General features: G+C 45.2%; 2 protein-coding genes across 6 annotated transcripts in view; one reads left to right on the top strand and one right to left on the bottom strand.

Moving 5' to 3' along the window:
- The window catches only part of TDRD6 (tudor domain containing 6), a 227225-nt gene extending 203859 nt beyond the window's left edge, over positions 1 to 23366 (top strand). For all 3 annotated transcript variants that reach the window (XM_033939484.1, XM_033939485.1, XM_033939483.1), the window contains one exon: positions 22463 to 23366. In XM_033939484.1, coding sequence (XP_033795375.1) covers positions 22463 to 22653 — 191 coding nt within the window. In that variant the 3' untranslated portion in view covers positions 22654 to 23366. The remainder of the gene's footprint in view (positions 1 to 22462) is intronic.
- Positions 23367 to 25337: 1971 nt separating this feature from the next.
- PLA2G7 (phospholipase A2 group VII) overlaps positions 25338 to 27052 on the bottom strand; it is an 88240-nt gene continuing 86525 nt past the window's right edge. For 2 of the 3 annotated variants that reach the window (XM_033938892.1, XM_033938891.1), the window contains one exon: positions 25505 to 25727. In XM_033938892.1, the coding sequence (XP_033794783.1) occupies positions 25630 to 25727 (98 nt within the window). In that variant the 3' untranslated portion in view covers positions 25505 to 25629. Of the gene's footprint in view, positions 25728 to 27052 lie in introns of all 3 variants that reach the window. The other variant, XM_033938893.1, reaches the window with a different exon arrangement.

The following is a 27052-nucleotide window of genomic DNA, read 5'->3' as shown; positions in this document are numbered from 1 at the left end:
AAATGCCATGCTAGCCAATAGAGCCAACAACTACACCTTCCACTTCTCCTTCTATATGAAGCATCTGGTGCAACAGCTCTCCTCCTTACAGAAGTATCTTCCCGAACGTAAGGTCCCTCTTTTCCAGCAACAAATTTCCAGCCTCCTCCAACTCAGGAAATTCATGGTTCGCTCCATCTACGACTCATTTGAGCTGACCTCCCGCGCATCTGCCATGGCGGTGGCTATGCGCCGTTTGGCATGGCTGAGAGTCTCTGACCTAGACATTAACCACCAGGACCGCCTGGCTAACGCACCTTGTCTGGGGGATGAACTCTTCGGAGAATCCCTGGACTCGACCACCCAGAAGCTCTCAGCGCACGAGACCAGGTGGGACACTCTGATCAAACCTAAAAAGAAGACTCCACCTGCTCGCCCCTACAGGCAACAGTCTTCTTACCAACGCAGGTTCTCGGCCAGACCTCTCAACCCGCCTCCACAACAGTCTCGCCGTCCTCGCCACCAGCCTCAGCCTCAGGCTCGCCCACAGACTCAACCTGCCAAGCCTCTTCCTTCATCAAAACCGTCTCAACCCTTTTGACTCCTTTCTCCAGAGCATAGCCAGTCTCCCACCTTCATCGCCTCTTCCTCAGCCGATCGGAGGACGCCTTCAACTCTTCCTCAGCCGTTGGGAGGTCATCACATCAGACCAATGGGTCCTCAACATCATTCGCCACGGCTACTCTCTCAACTTCCAGACTCTTCCACCAGACCATCCTCCCGTAGAGTCTGCTTCTCACTCCTCCCAAACCCCCCTCCTCCTGAGGGAGGTCCAATCCCTCCTTCTTCTCAATGCCATCGAAGAGGTACCTCCGGAACAAAGGGGTCAGGGATTCTACTCCCGCTACTTCCTGGTTCCCAAAAAAACAGGAGACCTTCGTCCCATCCTCGATCTCAGGGACCTCAACAAGTGTCTGGTCAAAGAGAAGTTCAGAATGCTCTCCCTGGCCACGCTTTATCCTCTTCTCTCTCCCCACGACTGGCTATGCTCCCTAGACCTCAAGGAGGCCTACACTCACATCCCAATCCATCCGACTTCACGTCGCTATCTACGGTTTCAGATACAGCACCATCACTATCAGTACAAAGTGCTACCCTTTGGCCTCGCCTCATCACCCAGAGTGTTCACCAAATGCCTTATTGTGGTGGCGGCCTTCCTCAGGTCTCACGACCTTCAGGTGTTCCCCTACTTGGACGATTGGTTAGTGAAAGCGCCTACGTCTCCTCTTGTGCTACTAGCCACTCAGCACACCATCTCCTTCCTCCACCTTCTGGGGTTTGAGATCAACTACCCCAAGTCGCATCTGCTTCCCACACAGCGACTTCAGTTTATTGGAGCCGTCCTCGACACCACTCTGATGAGGGCGTTTCTTCCCTCAGACCGCCAACGGACCCTGCTCCACCTCTGCCATCAGGTGCTCCTTCATCGCTCCATTCCAGCTCGGCAAATGATGGTCCTCCTGGGCCACATGGCCTCGACGGTCCATGTGCTTCCTCTGGTGCGACTCCACCTCAGGACACCTCAATGGACGCTGGCCAACCAATGGTCACAGACTACGGATCCTCTTTCTCATCCCATCTCTGTGACATCGTCTCTTCAGCAATCTCTTCACTGGTGGTTGAACTCCTCCAATCTTTCCAGGGGTCTACTATTTCATCTACCCCCTCACTCCATGATCATAACCACAGATGCCTCCCCTTATGCGTGGGGAGCTCACCTAGGAGATTTTCGCACCCAGGGTCTCTGGACCCCTCAGGAGCGTCAACATCACATCAATTTCCTGGAACTCAGAGCCATGTTCTATGCTCTCAAAGCCTTCCAGCACCTTCTCTACCCTCAGGTCCTTCTCCTGTGCACAGACAACCATGTCGCCATGTACTACATAAACAAGCAAGGCGGCACCGGATCTCCCCTCCTCTGTCAGGAGGCCATCTGCATCTGGACCTGGGCCACGGCCCACAGTCTCTTCCTCAAGGCTATCTATATCCAGGGCGAACAGAACTCCCTGGCCTACAATCTCAGCCGCATCCTTCAACCTCACAAGTGGACTCTGGATCCTCCCACGCTCCGCTCTATCTTTTCTCGCTGGGGCATTCCGCAGGTGGACCTCTTTGCAGCTCCTCACAACCATCAGCTGCCCCAGTTCTGTTCCAGACTCTTCTCTCCTCACCGTCTGGCCCCGGATGCATTCCTGCTCGACTGGACGGATCGGTTCCTCTATGCCTTTCCTCCACTACCTCTGATGTTGCGGACATTATCCAAACTCCGCAGGGACAGAGCCACCATGATTCTCATCGCCCCTCGGTGGCCTCGCCAACACTGGTTCTTCCTCCTGCTCCAGCTCAGCTCCAGGGAGCCCATTCCTCTTCCTGTATTTCCTACTCTACTTACACAGCAGCATCAGTCTCTACTACATCCCAATCTGTCCTCGCTCCACCTGACAGCTTGGTTTCTCTCGGGTTGACCTCTCCAGAGAATCTGTCTCAGCCTGTCCGTCGTATTTTGGATGCCTCCAGGAAACCGGCCACCCTCCAATGTTACCATCAGAAGTGGACCCGGTTCTCCTCTTGGTGTTTACTTCATCATCACGATCCCACCTCATTGGCAGTGGAAACTGTACTGGACTATTTGCTCTCTCTGTCCGACGCTGGCCTCAAGTCTACCTCAATCAGAGTCCACCTCAGTGCCATCACTGCGTTTCATGAGCCTATCCTCGGAAAACCTCTCGCGGCTCACCCACTGGTTTCCCGGTTCATGAGAGGCCTCTTCAATGTCAAACCACCTCTGAAGCCTCCTCCAGTCATCTGGGACCTGAATGTGGTTCTCTCAGCCCTCATGAAACCTCCATTTGAGCCTCTTGCCACAACTTCACTCAAATTTCTGACATGGAAGGTGCTTTTCCTCATTGCCATCACCTCTGCCAGGAGGGTTAGTGAGCTGCATGCACTGGTTGCTGACCCACCTTTCACGGTTTTTCACCATGACAAGGTGGTTCTGCGTACCCATCCTAAATTTCTTCCCAAGGTGGTCTCGGACTTCCACCTCAACAAGTCCATTGTATTGCCTGTCTTTTTCCCTAAACCCCACTCTCATCCTGGGGAACAGGTGTTACACACGCTGGACTGTAGGCGTGCCCTGGCATACTACCTTGACCGTAACAGAGCTCACCGCACGTCACCTCAGCTCTTTCTGTCCTTCGACCCTAACCGTTTAGGTCGTCCTGTCTCTAAAAGAACGCTTTCCAACTGGCTTGCTGCCTGCATTGCGTTCTGTTATATTCGGGCCGGTCTCTCACTGGAAGGTGCTGTCACGGCCCACAGGGTCAGAGCTATGGCTGCTTCTGTGGCTTTCCTCTGCTCCACGCCCATCGAGGAGATCTGCAAAGCTGCCACTTGGTCCTCAGTTCACACATTCACTACTCACTACTGTCTGGATGCCTTCTCCAGACGGGATGGGCACTTCGGCCAATCTGTGTTGCAAAATTTATTTTCCTAATGGCCAACCATCCCTCCTCCCTCTCTGTTAGCTTGGAGGTCACCCATACGTTAAGAATATGCTGCCTGCTTGTCCTGGGATAAAGCACAGTTACTTACCGTAACAGGTGTTATCCAGGGACAGCAGGCAGATATTCTTACGACCCACCCACCTCCCCGGGTTGGCTTCTTAGCTGGCTTATCTTAACTGGGGACCACGCTCTCCTCCGTCGAGCGGGAAGGCACCCGCGCATGCGCGGTGCGGCCAACTAGGACTTTCTAGTTAAAAGTGTCCGTACCGGGGCTCCGTCGGTGACGTCACCCATACGTTAAGAATACCTGCCTGCTGTCCCTGGATAACACCTGTTACGGTAAGTAACTGTGCTTTCTGTTGCTTAAGATATGACAATACCTTTTTTCTTTTTATTGGGTGATTGAGGCCATTTACGTTCAAGGAGAAAATTTTAAAACCCATGATATAACTGAAATTTATTATACAAATATATCCATCTCAAAAATAGAATATAAACTTTTTTCTCATACCAAAAACTTAGGCACACCCTTAAACCCTCATTCCTAACCCCTCCCCATATCCCCTCCCTTATACCCATCCCTCCTCTCCCCAAAATAAATGCAAACTTCGAAACGCCCATAGTGGCCAAGCAAAAGAAAAACTCCCCACAGGCAAATTAAACCCATTCAATCATTAACTTAAGACCTTAATAATAAAAAGAGAATCATCTTAAGCAAAGGAGTAAAATTACATAATATTCCAAATCTCATTTTCGTAATATTTATTGTCTCCCATATCATTTTTTTTTTCCCAATCCAAAATCAAACCCATTCTGTATATTAATTATATTCAACTTCTATCTTATTGAAACCAAGACATTTTTAGTCTTTAAATACTTTCGTTCTATAATATTAGTGTACCTTACCATAAAATAAAAATATTGGTATTTACTTCTTTAAGTTTCTTTAAAACTTAAAAATTCTTAAACCACATAAGAAATACTTCAATTTAATCATATATGTTAATCTCATATAAGTATCTAATTGTATTCTATTATATGCCTTATGCATTATATAATATTTCTCTATTTACCCCATGTATCTCTGAACATTCTCTAGTACATCCTAAAAGAATATATTAAACCTTTCAATTTCATTTAATATATATCACAAAATCTTAATTCCTTTTCTAGGCATTCACACCATTCACATCCACTCACACTTAATATTACATTCTTTATTAATTTATATCCCATATGTAATAACTTAATAATTAAATTTTCATTTTATAATGTTAATATGTCATCTAAACTCCCTTATATATTAAAATCTTCATATGTTAAATACTCAAGAGAGTAAATCCTATTTTATAATCTCTATATTGACCATAAAATCCCTCTATCCTATATAATCAATATCTACTTTTGTATCCAAAAACTCCATTAGTATATGGATTTTAATACTCTATTACATATTATTGTCCCGTCAAAAATAATCTGTCCAATTTTCTTCCAAAAGCCGTCTTCCATGTTAATCCTCTTCTTTTCTTCTAACTTCTGTTTTTCATTGTTGATTTCATTTAAACATATGACAACTTTCAAAGAGCAGGTCGTATCGTACAGACTCACACTCTTTCTAAATTTCAGTTTGCCATATTCATCAAACCTACTCAACAACATTTAGAGTCTTTTTCCCCCCCCCCCCCCCCATTTCCTTTCTTCATTAAGAGCTGTATATATGTTTGTGCTCTTTGCTTAAAAGCGTCCTGGGGTTACATTCTAACTTACTTTACTATGGTAACATATGTTGTTGTGCAGAGTTGCGAAATCGCACTGATTTCAGGCTGAACTGTACAGTGTGCAATTCTACAGTTTTATTTATGGCATCAATGAAAGGCAAGTTCTATAACACCAGCTGTATTCCTTTTGTTTAATCCTTTTCTTGTTTAAACATTAACAGAAGCCAAATTTCAATAATAAGACCAAATGAGGCCACTAATATATTAATATAGGTAGCAGTAGGACCACATCCAGATGATAAAGACATCAGACAGCACTCCAAAACCAGTTGCTGCATGAAAGTGGTTGCCTTCGACAAAAGCTCATTTTCATTTTATATCTCAGCTTCACTCATTGTAGTACACAGCGCCCCCTTCTCTTCAGGCAAAACCAGGTTATTGCAATCCTTAGAATGTCCAGTTTTTGTGTTGTTGGTTTTTTTAAGTCATTTGAACTAATAACTGACTTTCTGAATATTATAACAAATCTTTTCTTCTCTCTTCAGCATTATTAAAAAAAATAAAATATCAGTCAGTATTCTTAAAAGAAAATATGTTCAACAGATAACATATATCCTCTTCTTTACATTTCCTTTTATGTGCTCATTGGCACTTCACATTTTTCTATAAATTCTTTTAATTTACTGGCCTCTTCAAAACTATAAGTTTTATTTTCATACGTAACTTTCATGACTGCTGGGTATATTAACCCATATCTCGCACCCAAAGCTTTTAACTGCGGACACATTTCCAGTAACAGCTTTCTTTTTTGAGCTGTCAATCTTGCAAAATCAGGCACTATTGATATTTTTGAGTCCTGACACTTTATATCTTTATTTTCCTTAGCCAACGCTAATATCTCAGCTACTTGCTGATATCTGAGTAACTTTATAATCATTGGCCTGGGTCCTTTTTGTGCAGTTAGCCTTTTTGTTGGGATCCTAAGTGCACGTTCCACTTCTAACTAAAATTTGCTTTTTATAGGTAGAATCTTCATTAAAAAGCTAGTCATGAATGTAACTGAATCATTTTTTTCTACCCCTTCAGGTAGACCAAGAACCCTTAAATTGCATCTCCTTTCACGGTTCAACAAATCCTCCAAATCTCTCTTTAATATTTCAATTTCTTTCTGAGCCTTTTTAAACTGCCCTGATTCCAATTCAGTTATTTCCACCTTTTTCTCCAGAGTATTCATTTTTAAATCCACAATATCCATTCTGCTTTTTAACCCTGCTATCTCATCTTTAACTTCTTTTATATATCTTGAGTTCTCTAACACAATTTCTTGTACCTTTTGAATTTCCCGCAAAAGATCTCTATTATCAACCTCCTCCACAGGCAAAGGAACTGATTGAGGGGAAGTCACTTCCAGTTTTGACCTTTTTGATCCGCTTGCCATCGCACTTTTATTTCCTTTACCCGACCCCGATGCCATTTTAACAATCTTAATGCTTCCTTTTTTTAAATTCTCTTTATTATTTTCCCCTTAAAAGTTCAGTAAACTGCCTGCTTTCACAGAGCCGATCTCCTACACAGCCATCTCTCAGCACGTCGAAGCCATGCCCCCAAACTTGGTTCTTTTTGTTGCATAGAGCTTTTTGGACCCCAGTTTACTTACAAATGTTGGATAGCTCTAGGTCTAATAGATGCTGGCATTGTAATTTAGATGCTGGGACTCTTGATAATTTACTTTTTTTTGTCCCTTTGTCAATACCTTTTGGAAGGTAATTTGGTCCCAAATTAATTCATTGTTAGAAAATCATGTCGCCCTATCCTATGATACTATTTTATTTGGAACATCTATGAGATTCAAGAGTCATATTTCGGCAAATAACAATAAACTTTTATTAATACTGATGGAGGTTGCCATTCAACATATTACTGGAAATTGGAAGGATTATACTAAACTTAATTATACCTTTTGGTGGAATTCAGTTTGTCATATTTATAAAATGGAGACGTTATAATAGATTCAAAAAGATTGGGGGCCATTGATTGCATATTGTAATGATTAGACACTTTGGACACCTTGTTATTACATAGGAATATAATTAGTGTGGGGATAGGGAGGTATGTTATATGATTTAATGAATTTATTATTGATGATTGGGTTGGGTGGGGGAGGGGAGTCTTTTTTATATGTAATGGAGAATAATTGTTAAGAGTGTCAAGTGATTTGTACAAATTATATGATTGAATATTGTACACTTGTTGCAAGAGTACAATTGCGTCTCTGGTGAAACTTAAACGTAAGGCCCCTCCGGATCGTCCATATAAAATCCCTCTCCGGAGGTATCCACAAAAATCCTGCTTTCTCTAGGCCTCCTTCGAAACGGCCCCTGCAGCAGCAGCAACATCAACCTAAGACTCAAAGTCGCCGGCCCCGGCAAAGACCAGGCCGTCCTTTTGACAATTCCAGTCCGAGCCTTCAGGCTCCCTTCTTCCTGGAGCCTTCCCCCCTCCCCATCGGGGGTCATCTTCATCATTTCTATACCCAGTGGGAGAGTCTTACCACCGACAGTTAGGTCCTGTCTATCATCAAGGAGGAGTACCCCCTCCACTTCAGTCGCGTACCCCCAGACTTGCCTCCAAGAGAGTTTCCTTCTGCTCAGTCTCAGCTTCCCCTCCTCCTACAGGAAGCTCAGGCTCTTCTTCACCTTCAGGCGGTCGAGGAGGTTCCCCCGGAGCAGTGGAACTCCTGATTTTATTCCCGGTACTTTCTGGTACTCAAGAAGACGGGGGATTTGCGTCCGATCCTGGACCTCCATGCTCTGAACAAGTTTCTGGGCCGGGAACGATTCATAATGCTCACCCTTCCCACATTGTATCCCCTCTTGGACGAGGGGTACTGGCTGTGCTCACTGGACCTCAAGGAGGTGTACATGCACATTCCGATACACCCGACCTCTCGCCGGTATTTGAGATTCAGGATGGGGAATCTCCATCTCCAGTATCATGTTCTTCCCTTCGGCCTGGCGACCTCTTTGAGGGTTTTCACGAAATGTCTGGTTGTGGCGGCTGCAGCCCTGCGCCTCCACGGCCTGCAGGTGTTTCCCTACCTTGACGACTGGTTAATCAAAGCGTCTTCTCGCAATGAAGTCCTGCGAGTGACAAGTCAGACCATCTTGCTCCTTCAAAGTCTCGGCTTCGAGGTGAACTTTCCCAAGTCTCACCTCTGCCCAACCCAGTCTCTCGAGTTCATCGGAGCAGTCCTGGACACGGTTCGTCTCCGCTCCTTCTTGGCTTGCCCTCGTCAGGAGGCCCTAATCCGTTTGTGCCGAAGGGTGACCCATCTGCACTCGGCGCAGGTTCAGCTCATGATGGTCCTCCTAGGTCACATGGCCTTCACGGTTCACCTCCGTGTTCCTCAATGGACTGGCGTCCCAATGGAATCAGGATCGGGATTCTCTCTCCCGACGCAGTCGTGACTCCTTTGTTGAAGAGGTCTCTCCGTTGGTGGATGCTCTCTTCAAATCTTTCCAGAGGTTTTCTGTTGCATGCTCCTCCTCCGCAAAAGGTTCTCACGACGGACTCGTCGACCTATGCTTGGGGGGCTCATCTAGACGGTCTGCGCACCCAGGGGCTTTGGTCCTGTGCCAACCGCCTTTTGTCACATCAATCTTCTGGAGTGTAGAAAGATTTATGGTTCACTTAGCAGTATTATAAACACGTTACGTCTCTGTTAAGTGGTCTAGAGAAAACCATAACCTCTTATTCAAGTTCAAATATCAAGGTCTAATTATACGACACAAAACCCAGGCTAATGAGAAATATCTTTATTATGAAAATAGAAAAATATAATTCACAAGCCAGCTGCAGAATCTAAGTATTGTTCAAAATATCTAATTACACAAATGAAACTCAGTACATGATTGTCACAATCTAATGGTTAGACAATTAAGTAAAACTTCTTGTTAAACACACACACTATTCCTTATAATAATAATCCCTGATTAACAAATGATTATATTATCACCCAGGTAACTTTTCAACCCTTTACCTTTATCACAATTGATTCCTATCTAATTCCCAAGCTAATAAAAGTAATTTCCGTATGCTCACCCTTAATTAGCCTCTCCGGCACAATTAGGTGGAAGAGAAAACTTCTTGTCAGCTGGAAGACGTCAGGAATACCGTTGTAAAAGTTACACGTGTTGAAAATCCTTGATGAGGCTATAAATCATCAGCAATAAGTTCCGTTTATCTGTGCTAAGTTCAGAACAGTTTTTAAATGTCTGAATTTCTATCTCTTAGGCAGAGAATCACACGAGGTAACTTACAGGTCTAATTATTGAAAGAAAAAGTTTACAATTAGAACATCTGTAAGCAGATCTGAGCTTCCCCGGACCTTATCACAGACTAACTAATTATTAATTAATTAGCACCTTTCTTTTCTTGAATCTCATCAGATGACTTCCTCGGACCAATCCAGAAACAGAACTTGATGAATAGCCTTTCTGTATAAAGTATCATATATGCTGGTAGACCCAGGGCCGTTAGACAGATAATTTCTTCAAGATTCACACTGTCCCATTATTAAAGCACAGATGAATGCCCTTGAATAGCAACATTCGGGTACATCCCCATAATGCATCAGGCAGAAACAGCAAAGCTGTGTACTTCTTACTTCTTGCAAAATTCATGCTGGAAAGTTGCTTGCAGAGAGATTCTTGAAATAATGGTTGAATACGGAAATATCCCTACAGGAGCTTCCAGCATTTTTCCTCGCTCTGAAAGCCTTTTGTCACCTACTTCGCGACCGGGTGGTGCTAGTTCGCACAGACAACCAGATCGCCATTCGCCATGTATTATATCAATAAACAGGGGGGCACAGGGTCCAGGTCCCTGTGCTAGGAGGCGCTGCGGCTCTGGGATTGGGCCATCTGCCGCAACATATTCATTCGAGCTGTCTACATTCAGGGCCAGCAGAACTGTCTGGCAGACAAGTTGAGTCGTCTTCTGTAGCCTTACGAGTGGTCTCTCCATTCCGTGACCCTGCGTCAGGTGTTTGCTCGTTGGGGGACTCCGAACGTCGATCTGTTCGCATCCCCCCTCAATCACAAGTTGCCCCGCTTCTGCTCCAGGGTTTATACTCCTCTCAGGATCGAGGCGGATGCCTTTCTTCTGGATTGGATGAACGAGTTCCTGTATGCGTTCCCTCCATTTCCTCTGATTCTGAAGACTCTCGTCAAGCTCAAGTCTCCGCGTGCCACCATGCTTCTGATTGCTCCTCGGTGGCCCCGACAACCTTGGTTCTCCTTTCTGTTGCAATTCAGTTCCAGGGAGCCTCTTCCTCTGCCTATTTTTCCTTCTCTGCTTACACAGAGTCAGGGTTCTTTGTTTCATCCCAACCTCCAGTCTCTGCACTTAACAGCTTGGTTCCTGGAGACCTAATGCCCTCGTTCCAGCAGCCTGTGCTGGATATCCTGGAGGCGTCTCGGAAGGAGTCCACTCGCCAATTTTATAATCAGAAGTGGACCCGCTTTTCTTCCTGGTGTGCTACTAGGCAGCTGGAGCCGCTGTCCGCCTCCTTGTCAGCTGTCCTGGATTATCTGTTGCACTTGTCTGGCGCTGGGCTCAAGTCCTCTTCGGTTCGAGTCCACCTTAGTGCCATTGCTGCTTTTCATCAGCCGATTGACGGGAAGCCTATCTCTATTCATCCTGTGGTTTCCCGCTTCATGAAAGGACTTTTCCACGTTCATCCGCCCTTCAAACCTCCTCCGGTGGTTTGGGACCATAACGTGGTCCTTGCTCAATTGATGAAACCCCTGTTCGAGCCGCTAGCGCGGGCTCACTTAAAGTATCTTACTTGGAAAGTTGTGTTTCTTATTCTCTCACTTCTGCCCGTCGGGTCAGTGAGCTTCAAGCCTTGATAGCGGACCCACCTTTCGCTGTCTTCCATCATGATAAGGTGGTTCTCCGTACCCATCTTAAGTTCTTGCCTAAGATTGTTTCTGATTTTCACATCAACCAATCTATTGTTTTTCTGTGTTTTTTCTGAAGCCCCATTCTCACCCTGGAAAAGTGGCTCTACATTCTCTTGATTGTAAGCGTATGCTGGCCTTCTACTTGAAGCGCACTGCTCCTCATCGTTCTGCTCTCAAGCTGTTCCTTTCTTTCGATCCTAATTGCTTGGGATGCTCTGTCTCTAAGCGGACCATTTCTAACTGGTTGGCTGCTTTTATTTCTTTCTGTTATGCTCAGGCTGGTCTCTCCCTGCCGGGTCGAGTCACAGGCCACAAGGTCAGGGCGATGACGGCGTCTGTTGCTTTCCTCCGCTCCACTCCCATTGAGGAAATCTGTAAGGCTGCCACTTGGTCCTCGGTTCATACGTTCACCTCTCACTACTGTCTGGATGCTTTATCCAGGCGTGATGGCCACTTTGGCCAGTCAGTTTTGCAATATCTATTCTCCTAAATTGCCAACTCTCCCTCCATCCCTTTCTGGTTAGCTTGGAGGTCACCCACATGTAGAGAATATGCTGCCTGCTTGTCCTGGGATAAAGCACAGTTACTTACCGTAACAGGTGTTATCCAGGGAGAGCAGGCAGATATTCTTGCAACCCACCCACCTCCCCGTGGTTGGCTTCTTTGCTTGCTATCTGAACTGAGGACACGCTGAGGAGACGCATGCCCTAGGCAGGGCGGGAGGGGCATGCGCGGGCCAATCGCAAGCCTGAAGTTCTTCGAGCAAGTCTGCTTGCGAAAACGTCCGCTAAGGGGCTCTGTCGGTGACGTCACCCACATGTAGAGAAAATCTGCCTGCTGTCCCTGGATAACACCTGTTACGGTAAGTAACTATGCTTTTTCTCCACAGGCTGTTTTAGGTATCAAAATTGCTATTGTAGTGGCCATCTTGAATTTCCCGATTTTGTTTTAAAAGCTTCCCACCTGTCTCGATACCCCTTATTTTTAACAGAAAACATTATAGATGGACTTCTCAGGTGGAGATACTTTGGGTTCATGCCAGATTTGCGGCAGATGCCTATCTGAAAGGGGGTCATCGTTTTATGTGCTGTGCAGGGCATGAGGGGGGATGGGAGTTTAGGCTTCACCTCCCCTTGTGTTTCTGTGGCTTAGGTGCTCAGCTGGAGTGTTTTCTGGGCCAGAAATTCTAGCAGGAGCCAGAGAAAGCAAGCTTGGCATCCCCAGCGAAGTGCAGCCACATACCAGTGGACAAACACCAGAAGCCAGTGCAGGAGACCCTGTTCACTCCATAATTCATACAAACGATATATGAAGCATATTTAAGTTTCAAAAGCCGATCTAATCCTGTGAGGGTCTTGGTGGAGATAGCACCAGAGTTTTTAGCGAAAGGCACAGGGTTCACCACAAGGAACCTGCCGGTGTTAAGGGGTCCCAAGCTCTGGTGTACTTAGAGCAGTGGCCCCCAACCTTTTTGACACCAAAGACCGCTTTTATAGAAGCAAATTTTTCCAGGGGCGGTGGGGGATTCGGGGCAGGTTCGTAGGGCAGTTTTATATACAATATACATTACATTTCTAGCAAAAAAAGAAATAGAAATTTCTACCTTTGTTGTTTCTGCTTTCCTCATGTTCTTGTCATTCCTTCTATCCACTGTCTGCCTTCTCTCTGCCTTTTCCATATGGCATCTGCTTTATTTCTATGCCTCTACCAGAAACGGTATCCCTCCACCCCCACCCCCAATTAGTCTGGCATCTATCTTCTTCCCTCCGCTCCCCTCCCCTCATGGTCTGACATCTCTGTCTTCTTCCCTTCCATCCTCCCTCCGCAGGTGGTTTTTAGCATCTCTCTCCTCCTTTCCTCCCTTCAGATCTGGTATCTGTCTCCTTCCCCCCCCTTCCAATGTTCTGGTATCTCTCTCTTCTCTCCCTTTTCTTTTCTGCTCTTCCTTCTCAATTTGTTTTCTACCTCTTGTCTATTTACTTTCCAGTCCTCTATTTCCCTTTCATTGTGTCTACCTACAGTTTGCCACCTCTTTCCCTCACCCTTTCCAGTATCTCACTAAATCTGACTCAGGTACTGAAAGTGTATCAGCCACCTAGATCTTTAAGGTCAGAGGGGATGTTGTGGTTAGTCCGTGAACATAGTAACATAGTAGATGACGGCAGATAAAGACCCGAATGGTCCATCCAGTCTGCCCAACCTGATTTAATTTAAATTTTGAATTTTTTTCTTCTTAGCTATTTCTGGGCAAGAATCCAAAGCTTTACCTAGTACTGTGCTTGGGTTCCAACTGCCGAAATCTCTGTTAAAACCTACTCCAGCCCATTTACACCCTCCCAGCCATTGAAGCCCTCCCCAGCCCATCCTCCACCAAACAGCCATATACAGACACAGACCATGCAAGTCTGCCCAATACTGGCCTTAGTTCAATTTTTAATATTATTTTCTGATTCTAGATCCTCTGTGTTCATCCCACACTTCTTTGAACTCAATCACAGTTTTACTCTCCACCACCTCTCTCGGGAGCTCATTCCAGGCATCCACCACCCTCTCCGTAAAGTTGAATTTCCTAACATTGCCTTTGAATCTACCACCCCTCAACCTCAAATTATGTCCCCTGGTTTTGCCAATCCCTAAAAACACTAGGAGTCACTTTAGGCAAGCATCTCACACTAGAGAAACACTCTGACTTAGTATTTAAGAAATGTATATCGACGGTTTGGAAACTCCGCACAATCAAAAAATTCTTTGACGCCTCCTTTCATCTGCTGGTACAATCTTCTATCCTAAGCGCTCTGTATTACTGCAACATCATATACTTAGGCGCCTTCAAGAAAATCACCAGGAAGTTGAGGTTGGTCTAAAATACCGCCGTCCGTCTCATCTTTGACTTGAAGAAATGGGAACACATAACCCCTTTCTACCACAAGTTGTACTGCCTGCCGTTCGAATCCAGAGTTCTATTTACGTTCTCATGCATCTGCTACAAAACAGTATTTGGTATGTTACCAAATTATCTCTACCCACACTTAAACCTGAACTACAATAATAAGAGCTCCAGCAGAATAAATCTGTTTGCTTTTCCCTCATTGAAATCGTGTCATCTTAAAAGATTCTTTGAAAGAACCTTCGCTTTCCAAGCGGCCAAACTAAACTCATGGCTCGCCCAAATTGTACTAGATGCCTCTTCATATCTCAACTTCAGAAAGCAGATCAAAATACAACTCTTCAACAAACCAAATCCTTAACACACCCCTCCCTTAACTCCCTCCACCCCTTCCCTTTCCTTTCTTTTTAAGATTGTTACTCTCCACCTCCTAAAGCTTGTATGCACCTTCTCTTAAATGCATTGTAAATACTTAATGTATGTACTATATATAATCTTTTCCCTCACTTAAATTGTTAACGTATAACTAGTATGCATCCATCTCCTTCTTTTAAATTCATTGTATATACTCTCTGTATGTAATGTACTTAATCTTCTCCCTCACTTAAATTGTAAACGTATAACTAGTTTGACTCCATGATTGCTTTGTTATGTTCCTCAAACTCAACCGCATTGTCTGTATTTCATCTAACTGTTGTGAACCGCCTAGAACTCCCTGGGTATGGCGGTATACAAAAATAAAATTATTATCATTATTATTATTACCTCATCCCACTCCCACTCCCACACCCACCCTCCCCACACACCCCACAAACATACACAGGCATACCCCCCCCCACACACCAGACATACCATAGCCATCCAGAACACCCTTTTCAGAAACAACTATTTCTCATAACCAATCCGCAAATGCTATAATAACTGTCTATTTAGAATTAACTACCTTAGTTTCTTATTTAAAAAAAAAAAAAAAATTTTACTTTGAGTTTGGAGCATTGGTTTCTTATTTTAAAGCATGCACACTATATATTTCCAGCCACAGTAAACCAGTTTAACTCTGAAAATACTCTGCATGCATCTGCTTCCCTGGCTGCAAACGGTTCCTAGCATCTGAAATAAAAGAAATGTTGTCTATTCCAAGTAAGGGAACTCTGTCCCCTTCTTCTACCTTGCCTTTGGTTCCCTCGAAGGTGGATTAATTTTTGCGATCACCTTTTCCTATTTGCTAATAAGGAAGAATCAAAGAGAGAGAGAGAAAAAGAAAAAAAAAAAAAGTCAAAAGTCAAGCAGCCCCTGTTTTTAGAAAGCTCGGTTGGTCTTCTTTTCCCTACCTGCCCTGCCGCAGCACACAGCCGACCCAGAAGTCTTCCATAAAGTTGGTCCAGACTTCATTCCCTCCCCAAACTTTTTCTTTCTTTCACCCTGCCCCCATTTCTTTCTCTCTCCCTGCCCCCATTTCTTTCTCCCTGCCCTCCTCCAAGCCACCGCCATTGGGGAACAGGCCGCCACCGCCAGGGAACAGGCTGCCACTGCTGCCAATATCGGGGAACAGGCCGCCGCTGCCAAGTTCTGAGCTCTCCCTGCTTCCCTTCCCCATAAAGAGGATGCTGAAGCGCCGGGCTGACCAACCTTCCCATCTCCACCCAATCTCCACCCCAGACCCCACCCCCATAATAGTACTAATTGTAACACCATTTTTTCCATCCATTTTTCATATATATATACATACATACAATATAATCGTATTAACAACACATAATGGTTAACCACAAAATTAAAATACAGAAAGCACACTGTATGTTTTTCAACATTCATTTCTACCAGAAAACAGATAACCCCATGCAAATACTGGACCAAAAACTAAAAGTACTAATATTCAAACAAACCCTAAGATGCAAGACTCTTCAAGCAGTACAACCCCCAGAGAAAACCAAACAAATGCATTTCTTCTTGAACAGACAGCAGATGCAAAATCACTAAATAAAAGCATTTCCTCTTCCATTGTTGTCTCTCTCCTTCCATGTGTCTTGCTTTCTGGCCTGCCCCCCAATGTTAGCTTCAGGCTGGTCCATGGTGCAATCAACGCAGGATCTTCAGGCTGGCTCCCTGAGTGCTGCCTTGCACAAAGCTGTGGGAAGCGGTTCCTTGAGCGCGTCCCACACCTCATCTGGAAGCCTTCCCTCTGACTTTGCAGCATCAGAGAGAAGTCTTCCGGGTCAGGCGCAGGCCGCGGGTAGAAGCCTTTTCCCATGGCTTTGTGCACTGCAGCATTCAGGGAGCCAGCACAAAGATGCCGCATTGATCGCACTGAAGATCGGCAGCTACTGAACAATCTCTTGGACCCGATGGAGGTGCTGGCCCTATGGACCAGCAGAAAATTTTGCGGACCGGCGGTTGAAGCTGAGCCGTGAGCCGCACTCAAGTGGATAAAGAGCTGCATGCGGTTCGCGAGCCTTGGTTTGCCGATCACTGTAGAGTAAATGGCAATCTCTTATACATTAAGATGGCAACACCCCTTTGCCTCCCACTGAAGGTAGAAGAGTAGACTTCCCTCACCCAACCCCTCAGCAGCTTGGCATGCTCGATCTGAGAAAGGTGGGTCTCTTACAAATATGCTATATCAGTACCCAGCTTCCTGAGATGAGTCAATATCTGTGAACGCTTAATGGGAGACTTGACTCCATCCACATTAAGCGTAGTCACTTTCAAATCAGCCATGGATGCCCAGCTAAACTCCGCTGCAGATTGAGTATGTCTGTTTCCTTATGTCCTGGCCTCTTACCGGGTTTAAAAAGTGCTCGCAGTGCGGTCGGCTGCTGTCAATAACCGACCTGCACCGCTGGTGCATCCTGTGCCTAGGGGTTGATCATCCAACTGACTCTTGCCCCAGGTGTGCCACTTTCCAGTCGCGTGCCTTGCGTCATCGTCGGGCCCGCATGGCTGAACTTTTTGTGGTGGAGCCGGCCTTGGTTTCGGCTCCGGTCTCAACGTCTGCCTCGAAGACCTCGGCCCCGAGTAAGCTGCCCTCGGCTTCGAAGGGATTGACCTCGACCTCGAAGACCTTGGCTCCGGGTAAGTCCCCTCTTCCTTCTTCAGGTTCGGCGCCGGCGAAGAAGCCAGCCTCGGGGTCTCCGGCCGCCCATGGGGGGAGTGCTATCTCGCCGGCCTCGACGAGACCCTCTAATCCCTCCAAGCGTGCTTCCGCCTCCAGGGAATACTCATCCTCGAGGTCGCCCTCGGTGGAATGCACTGCTGCATGGGACATGCCTAACATGATGTCGGTGCCCGTGTTCCAGGATATGCTCCGGGCTATGATCTCCTCGGAGCTCTCCTCGGCTTTGGCCCACTTAACCCTGGCCTCGATTTCGCGTGTGGTGGACCAGCCTGAGCGTCGTGTCGTGGCTCCTCGGGGCAGGGTGCGCCGGTCTCGGCGTCTTTCCTCTTCCGATTCTTCGCCTCCGGCCTTGAGGCGTTCTTCACCTTCGGGGCATCCGAGGTCGAAGTGCCGGTCAAGGCGTGCCTCGACCCCGTCTCGCCGCTTGGCGAAGCAGCCCCGGGACTCCCCCCCCCCCAGACGGGACGGTCCCTGGGTGGTCGCGTGGCCGGGGCGCTCCGGGTTTTGGAGTTGACTTTGTCCAACCCCAGGTTGTTCAAGTTCCCTTCCCAGTCCGGGGCTCCATGCCAGGAGGCCCCCAGCTTTGCCTTCCCTGCTTCCATGAGCCAGGCCAGGAATGTACAAGCGCCAGACTCACAAGACTTCACCTCTAATGTCAATTCTAACGACGGAGAGGAAGTTCCAGGCCAGCCTGTCCTTTAATCTGGCCCTGCTTTCCCCTCCCCATATGCCCTGACATCTCTCTCTTCCACTCCATGGTATGGTGTCTCCTTTCCTTCCTTCCCATGGTCTTTGCATCTCTTTCCTCCTTTTTCTGATCTTCCTTCTCCCTCCTTCCCTCTCTCCCCAATTGGGTGCAGCAGCATTTCCCTTCCCCTCCCCCAATTGGGTACAGCAGTATCATCAGCATTTCTCTTTCCTCCCCCCAATTTGGTACAGCAGAAGCAGCATTTCTCTTCCCCCTCCCCCCTAATTGGGTGCAGCAGCATGACTCTTCCCCCTCCCCCTATTGGATACAGCAGCAGCATCATTAGCATTTCTCTTACCCCCCCCCCATTTGGGTACAGCAGAAGCACCAGCGTTTCTCTTCCCCCTCCCCCTCTAATTAGGTACAGCAGCATTTCTCCTCCCATTCATTCTCCCCCCCCCCCCCCCCCCCCCCCCGTCTCACACACCAGGCAGGTTCGCTACAGACAAAGGCAAGTTGCAAGTTTCCCTTCGTCGCTGACCTATCTCTCAAAGGTCAGCGACAGAGGGAAGCTTACAACTTGCTACTCTTGCTTACTTTGGGCCTTTCTCGTTGCCAGGTTCTGCCTTCGCGGAAACAGAAAGTTAGAGGGCAGTCCTGAGATAAGAGGGGAGGGTCAAAATATGTAAATGAGACTTCCTACAAGAGATCTTGCGAGATGGTATGCATAACCCATTTCTCCAGGAATAGTCTGGATTTACAAGAAAGAAGATTAGCAAAGGTAAGAACCTAATCTTTCGTTAGAGCTTGCCAGAGTGAGTATGAGCAACAGGATCTGATAGTCTTGGGGAGAGAAAAGGAGCTCAGAAATGGGAAGGGGAGAATTGAGTGAATAATGGGGACTATGGATGGTTAGGAATAGTGTTATAGGCAGGGCCAGATTAATCAGTAGGCCTAGGGCACGCTGAAGGAGGACGACTCACCTTGCCATGAACGGCAACGGGCCCCCCTCCTGGCATGAACGGCAACGGGCCCCCCTCCCAGCATCAACCGCAACAGCCCCCCCTCCCGGCATCAACCACAATGCAGCCGGATCTGTTACTGGAAGGTCCCGAGATGACTGCTTCTGCCAGTTCATCCCCTTCCGACATCACTTACTTGCTCCGGAAGAAGTGACGTCGGAGGGGGATGGACTGGCAGAAGCAGTCATAGCGGGACCTTCCAGTAACAGATCTGGCTGCATTGTGGTTGATGCTGGGAGGGGAGCCCATTGCCGTTGCTGCGGGGGGGGGGGGGCGTTGCCATTGCTGCGTGAGGGGGGGCATTGCTGTCAGCTGTTATAATGCTGCTTTCGGGCAAAGGAGCTCAGAGGACAGAGCCAGCAGCAATGTTTGGAGGAGGAGAAAAGAGCATGGAAGGGTGGTAGAGGAAGAGAAAGGGGGCAGGGTGGTATGGAAGGGTTGTGAGAAGGATGGTATTGAAGGGTGGTGGAGGAAGAGAAAAGGGGGCATGGTGGTATGGAAAGGTTGCGAGAAGGATGGTATAGAAGGGTGGTGGAGGAAGAGAAAGGGGGCAGGGTGGTATGGAAGGGTGGAGGGAGAGAAAGGGGGCAGTTGCTGATGGAATTGTGTGCAGGGAAAGGGAAGGATACTGAATGGAATTGGGTTGGAGGGAAAGAAAGGGGGCTGATGCTGATGGAAGGGGGGAAGGGAGAGGAGAGAGTGAAATGCTAGACCATGGGGGTATGGGAGAGGCAAGGGAAGAAGAGAGGAGAGAGATACCAGACCATTGGAGGAGGGAATGGAAGAAGATGGATGCCAGACCAATGAGGGTGAAGGGAAAGATGGAAGGGAGAGGCATACAGTTTCTGGAAGTGGCACAGAAAGACAAAAGATGAAAGGAAGATATTGACAAGAAGATAAGGAAAGCAGAAACCAGACAAGACAAAGGAAGAAAAAAAATTTCTATTTATTTATTTATTTTTTTGCTTTAGGGGACATGCATCACTGTTTCTGTGGTGTTGCATTGTATGCAGAGTCCAGCTTCTTGGTGGTTTTATTTAACCTTTGTCTACATATTTCTATTTTATCCCCCCTTTTACAAAACTGTAGAGCATTTTTTTAGCACGGGCCGTGGCTAAAAACCATACTACAGTTTTGTAAAAGGGGGGAGAGGTTAGTTTGTGATTACATATTCCATACTAGGTGAAGCTGTTTTCTGTGACCTGTTTGTATGAAAGACATGGTTTTTTGTTAGCGTTGACTAGCCTTGTTTGGCGAAATGCCATCAGGCATGGTTCTTGGGAGCACCGTGAATTAACCAGATTTGAATCTCCTTATTTTCTGCCAATCTTTTGTTTCATGTTGGATTCTTTGGTGAACTGCTTGCCTTGTTGTTTTGTTGCAAGTTAACATACATGGAGTGGAATGTACTAGAGGAGTGGAACGTACTAGAGGAGTTACAGATTTGGTTGTTTATACATACATATGGGTTACAGTTGGTTGATGTAGAGTGAGGCAGTTGAGAGGTGTTGTAAATTTGGTTATTAATATAGACATATTTTGGATAGTATTACTGATTTACAAATACAGTGGTGCCTCACACAACGAACTTAATTGGTTCCAGGAGCAAGTTTGTTATGTGAAACGTTCGTTATGTGAAACGCGTTTTCCCATAGGAATACATGTAAAAAAAAAATAATTCGTTCTGCAGCATAAAATATGCTAAGATGACATAAAAAAGATAAATTTTTTGTTATTATTTTTATTTAGATACATCTAAAAACATACATCTCCCTGTCCTTTTACTTCCACTATCTTCCTATCCCATCTCTATTCCCTTTTGTCCCTCTCCCCATGATCAATCATCTCACCACCTCTCTCTGCCCTCACCCTCAGGGTTCAAGATTGCTTCCACTCTTTTTCCTGTTGTTCTCTCTGCCTGTCACCCTATGATTTAGCATCCCTTCTGCCCTTGTCCAATATTTCCCCTTCTTTCCCTCCCTCTCATCCCCTGCTCCAACATGTGCTTTCAGCGGCCTTCTCCCCCCTTAAGCGTCTTTTCTTCTCCACTCCACCTTTCCTCCTTCCCTGCCTCCACCTTTGTGGCGCTTTTGCACCCGACCGACAACAGAACAGGCCCGGTTGGACAAATCTCCCTGTCCTGTAGCCGCGAATCTAAATTACCTTCTTACAGCAGCTGGATTATTGAAGCTGCTGTAAGAGGTAATTTAGATTCGCGGCTACAGGGCAGGGAGGTTTGTCGGCCGGGCCTGTTGTCGGTCGATCGGGGGACCTGACCAGCTGTGCACATTCTTCGGGGCGGACCGCCCCCTCCCCCCTCTTTCGTTCGCCATTGCCTTCTTCCTACCTGCCCTGCCGCAGCCGCACACAGCCGACCGGAAGTCTTCCTGATGTCAGCGCTGACGTCGGAGGAAGGGAGGGCTTTGCTTAAGCCCTCCCTCCGACGTCAGCGCTGACATCGGGAAGATTTCCGTTCGGCTGTGTGCTGCGACAGGGCAGGTAAGGAGAAGGAGACTACCCTCGACCAACCCCGCTGCGATCCAACCCCGCAGGAACCCCGGAAGGATGCAGCTCAGGCGACTTCGTTGTGTGAAACGAAGTACGTTATACGGATCACGACATAAAGTTCGTTGTGCGCAGCGTCCGCTGTGCGAGGCGGCCGTTATGCGAGGCACCACTGTATTTGAACACTTTTATATATGCATGGAAAGGGTTCAGAGTTAAAGTCCTGGGTAAGTAGGTGGGAAGGGAAGGAAGGGGGATTTGTTCAGAGATGTTTGGGGGTTGCATAGAAGAAAAACTGTGCACTGATATGCTAATCTTTGTTTTGAATTTTAAAAAAAGGAATACAAGTGGAAATAAAGAAATAAATAAGAAAACAGATAAATGGGGCGGGACATGGGTGAGTTAAGGGTGGGACAGGGCCAGGGGGGCCTAGTGTACTTGTGTGCCTAGGGGCCCTCGAAGAATTAATCTTGCCCTGGTCATAGGACCAGAAAAAAATCCACCATGTTCCCTGGCTATCATCCCCCCACTCCAGATTATTGCAATTGGGAAAAATATTTATGGAGTCCCTAGTTAAGTCCTACTCATTTAGTGCAAATGTGAAATGTGTTCATCTCTTCAATAGACTAGTATTTGGACAGAATAATGGTAAGTCATTTTTTCCCCATTGGTTTTCTTCCCGTTTTTTGTTCTTGAATTAAACACTGATAAATCCCTAGCACAAATTACTATAAAAACTTGAATATGTTCTACATATGGGGTATTGTTTGTTGGCAAGAATTGTTAACAAAATGCTTTAGAACAGCTGTCAAAGGTACTTAGATCTCTTCCAGTTTGAAAAAGCATTCATAATAAAAAGGCCAACTAGGAAACCAGCAACAACAGGAACATGAGAGAATTTTTTTAGGATAAAAAAGGGAGTAGTTTTTAATAGGAACATGAAAGTAGTCTCCAACTGCTCCAATTCAGTACTGTACTTTGTTCTTGCCTTTAATCTGCTCTGCCTTTTCTTGTAGAAATGACATTGGATCATACCTCAGAAACCAACTTGGATTTTTTGGCATCCTCTATTTCTGAGAATACTTTGGGAAAAGAAATTTCTAGCTGTCAAGCAGAAAGTGAACCAAGTTCTGAAAAAGAAATGCAGTCTGAGCATGAAGGTGAATTTGACTTTGTGGAAGAAAGGACCTTTAAAAGTGAATTGTAGGAAATTTCTTGTAGAAATGACATTGGATCATACCTCAGAAACCAACTTGGATTTTTTGGCATCTTCTATTTCTGAGAATACTTTGTGAAAAGAAACTTCTAGCTCTCAAGCAGAAAGTGAACTGAGTTCTTAAAAAGAAATGCAGTCTGAGCATGAAGGTGAATTTGACTTTGTGGATTAAAGGACCTTTAAAAGTGAATTGTAGGAAAACTCTGAAATACAATCTAACACTTCTAGAATAAGGTTATACACAAATGTTATCCACAAAGTGGTATACCCATAGCCTGTATCCAGTAATTTGTTGCCCATTTCAACAATGTAGTATGTGGCTAGTTTGTCTACCCCCCAACACTGCCTATTTTTTGTATGCAAATCTGCCAGTTGTTAACTGGAATATACAAATGTGAAACTACTGTTTTGAAAAATAACTTTGGATACATTGAGAGCCTATAGGATATATTTGGGATATATTTGACAATCTCAGTAAACCTGAAATCAGACTGATTATGTAAGAAATGTGTATAGTCAAAGTATATTTTGTAAGATATATTCAGATATTTTCTAAAACTTTTTTTTTAAGAGCAAGATAGATAATTTATAGTGTGTTTGAGATTTTGTCCTGTCATTGATGAATCATCATCAGATGTTTGTATTGTATTTGAACTTTTGGTGCAGTAGTATACTAACAAGAAGAATAAAATTCAAGTAAGGTTTGCAGTGTAGCTTGTGCGTCTTACTTTGTTTTAACTTTCTAATTCTATTCAAACAAAATTTGAAACATACAAAACTATGGAATGAACTTCCTTTAACCTTGCAATGTCCTAGTCCTTTCCAAGTCTTCTGAAAATCTCTAAAAACTTTCCTATTTGCAAAATATTTTAAAAATTAATTCCCATTGCAACTTTTGGTATATTTTTATTAATTATTGTTAACCATGTCGAGCTTCCTTTGGTTGATAACCTGGTATATAAAGATAAGTTTTAGTTTAGTTCTCTCTCCTCTCTCCCATGTGCAACATCTCCTCCTCTCTCTCTCTCTCACTGTTCACCATCTCTCGCTCTCATTCCCTCTCTTGCCGCATGGAGAGTGGGAAAGAAAAGAGAGAGGAGCGGGGGATCCCTTCTACTGCCAAGTTCAACATTTCTACTCCTCTTATCCCCTGGCTCCTGTACAGCATCTTTTGTCCCTCCCCACCAGCCCCATGCCCAATATTTCTCCTTGTATCAGTCCTCTCCAATACCATGCTGCATTTCATCTTCTCTTCCCTCTATCACCTTGTTCAACATTCCTCTCTTGCATCCCTTTCCACCTATCCTATCCTTCCCTCTCGACCACAACATCCAATATTTCTCCCTCCTCTCCACCACTATCATGTCCAACAGTTGTCCCTTTTTTCCTTTCCCCATGTACACATCTCTTTCCCTCTCACTCCATGCATCTATGTTCAATAATTCTTCCTTTCTCTTCTCTCCCTCCCATCTTAACCCACCTCCCATGTAGCATCTGTCCTTCCCAATCACCCCACCCTCAGCCCATGCAGCATCTGTCCTTTCCTGCTTCCCAAACCCCCTACCCCCAACCTGTGCAGCATATGTTCTTACCAACCCCCGCACCACAGTGGGATCCTCCCTGTCCGCTGTTATTTTAAATCTTCAGCCAGTGGCAATGAGGTGAACCTGTTGCCGTTAACCTGCCCTGGAATTCTTAATTCTGCAGCGACTTCTGTCCCTACAAAGGTGGGATGCTGTAGAATAAAGAGTAAAACAAAGAAAACCAACAGAGCCTGCAGTGAAAATGGTTTTGTCGTGCAGAATGAAGAGTTCCAGGGCAGGCTGACAGCAACAGGCTCACCTCGATGCTGCTGCAGGCTGCCCGAACATTTAAAATTTACAGCAGCCAGGGAGGAGGTAGATTGAGTGAGGAGAGCCATAACTGACTCATCTGACCTCCAACCGCAAATCTTTTTTTTTTTTGTTGGGAGGGGCATGGCGCCTGTGCTTCACCCCTCCCTCCCCCGTTCTAATGCCTATGCTTATCATACTCCCCAGCCTATGCAGCATCTTTTTCCTTCCCTTCCCACACAGCTCCCACAGGTGTACTACCTTCCTCTGTATTACATGGTAAAAGTCCTGGCATTATACTTCCAGTTCTTTTGTAATGTTTTAATCTGCCTTGAATCAGAATTGGTGAAGGAAAAATACAAAAATCGAGTAATGTAAGGTAACAAATGGCATTTTGTGTACACAGATTAAAGGTGAATGAGGGATATTGAATAGCTCAGGAAAAACACTGTGACAGTAATATTTATAGTAAAATTTAACTGATGATAGATGGATATTATTGGTATATGGGGCTGACTTTGATTGTTCTCCACCTTGACCAAAGTTGCTCCAGTAAAAGCAGATTTTTTGTAAATACAGTAAAACCTTGGTTTACGAGCATAATTCATTCCAGAAACATGCTTGTAATACAAAGCACTCGTATATCAAAGCGAATTTCCCCACAGGAAATAATGGAAACTGACGATTCATTTCACAACCCAAAAACTTTAATACAAAATACTATACATACTTGTATTGCAAGACCTCACTCACTACACTCTTGCAGCATCAGAGAGAGAAAAACCATCAGCTCAGTTGTAATGTGTGTATACTGTATGTACTTGTATTGCAAGACATTGCTTGTAAAGCAAGTTAAAATTTAATAAAATGTTTTGCTTGTCTTGCAAAACACTTGCAAACCAAGTTACTTGCAATCCAAGATTTTACTGCACCATTTTAAATTAAATTAAATTCATCTACAACTCAGCTAGGTATAAAACTATGCTTAAACCAGAGGATGACTGTTCTTCAGTAATCACCACTTAAAACAGACCAGTTCTTAGGAAGCACCAAGAAGTATCCAAGCAGCACTAACTGTTCTGTTTTCAAGTAATACATTGTGTGTTTTCTTTTAAGTGTAGCATCTTTCTTCTTTCTACTGAGTTAAGGGTAGATTGATGTTGGTTCCTGGAATGAGGTAATCGCCTTGTCCATCTACGAGGGCATCCCATTGATTAAAATTTTTCTGTAGCCCTGTCAAAAAATAAAAATGCAAAAAATATAAATCCTGTAAGCATAAACATTTAAATGATTATTAGTGATCTAAACATGGCTTCTGACAAAGGAGACTTAGGGTCCCTTCTATAAAGCCACGCTAGCGATTCCCAGCATAGCAAATGTGACGAAGACCTTTGGATTTTAGAACATAAGAATAGCCTTACTGGGTCAGACCAATGGTCCATCAAGCCCAGTAGTCCGTTCTCACAGTGGTCAATCTAGGTCACTAGTACCTGGCCAAAACCCAAGGTGTAGCAATATTCCATGCTACCAATACAGGGCAAGCAGTGGCTTCCCCCATGTCTTTCTCAATATCAGACTATGGACTTTTCCTCCAGGAACTTGTCCAAACCTTTCTTAAAACCAGCTATGCTCTTACCAAATCCTATGCCAACGAGTTACAGAGCTTAACTATTCTCTGAGTGAAAAAAAATTTCCTCCTATTGGTTTTAAAAATATTTCCCTGTAACTGCGAGTGTCCCCTAGTCTTTGTAATTTTTGACAGAGTAAAAATTTGATTCACTTGTACCCGTTCTACTCCACTCAGGATTTTGTAGACTTCAATCATATCGCCCCTTAGCCATCTCTTTTGCAAGCTGAAGAGCCCCAACTGTTTTATTCTTTCCTCATATGAGAGGAGTTCCATCCCCTTTACCATCTTGATCGCTCTTATTTGAACCTTTTCTAGCACCACTATATCTTTCTTGAGAGAAGGAGACCAGAATTGAACGCAATACTCCAGATGAATTCGCACCATGGAGCGATACAGGGGCATTATGACACTTAGTCTTGTTAACCATCCCTTTTTTAATAATTCCTAGCATCCTGTTTGCTTTTTTGGCTGCTACCACACATTGGGCGGAATAACAATAATATTAATAACAACTTTATTTTTACCTGTAAACCGCAATTCAGAGCGGTTTACAGAGGAAGAGACTGTATACAGATAGCGATATTAAAAAAAAAAAAAAAAACTTTCAAATTACATGAGCATGTTAACATAAGTCAAATTTATCTGGAAGCATTTTAAAGATACAACAAGGCAGGAATGGAGTCAGAGAAATTTATCAAAGAGAGAGAGGTTTTAATTGACTGAAAGTTTGATAGGAAGGTGTGTTTGAAATAAAGTTGGTTAAATATTTATTCCATTTGCCTGCTTGGAATGAAAACGTTCTATCGAGGAATCTCTTTTAGATACAGCCCTTCAAGGATGGAAAAATGAGCAGGTAAGCACTACGTGCAGGGCCGCCATCAGGGCAGTACTACCAGTCCTGCATTCAGGGGCCTGGGCTCCCCCAGGA

Source organism: Geotrypetes seraphini, chromosome 3, assembly GCF_902459505.1.
Source record: "Geotrypetes seraphini chromosome 3, aGeoSer1.1, whole genome shotgun sequence".
Lineage (NCBI taxonomy): Eukaryota > Metazoa > Chordata > Amphibia > Gymnophiona > Dermophiidae > Geotrypetes > Geotrypetes seraphini.
This window is presented reverse-complemented; position numbering and strand designations above follow the sequence as displayed.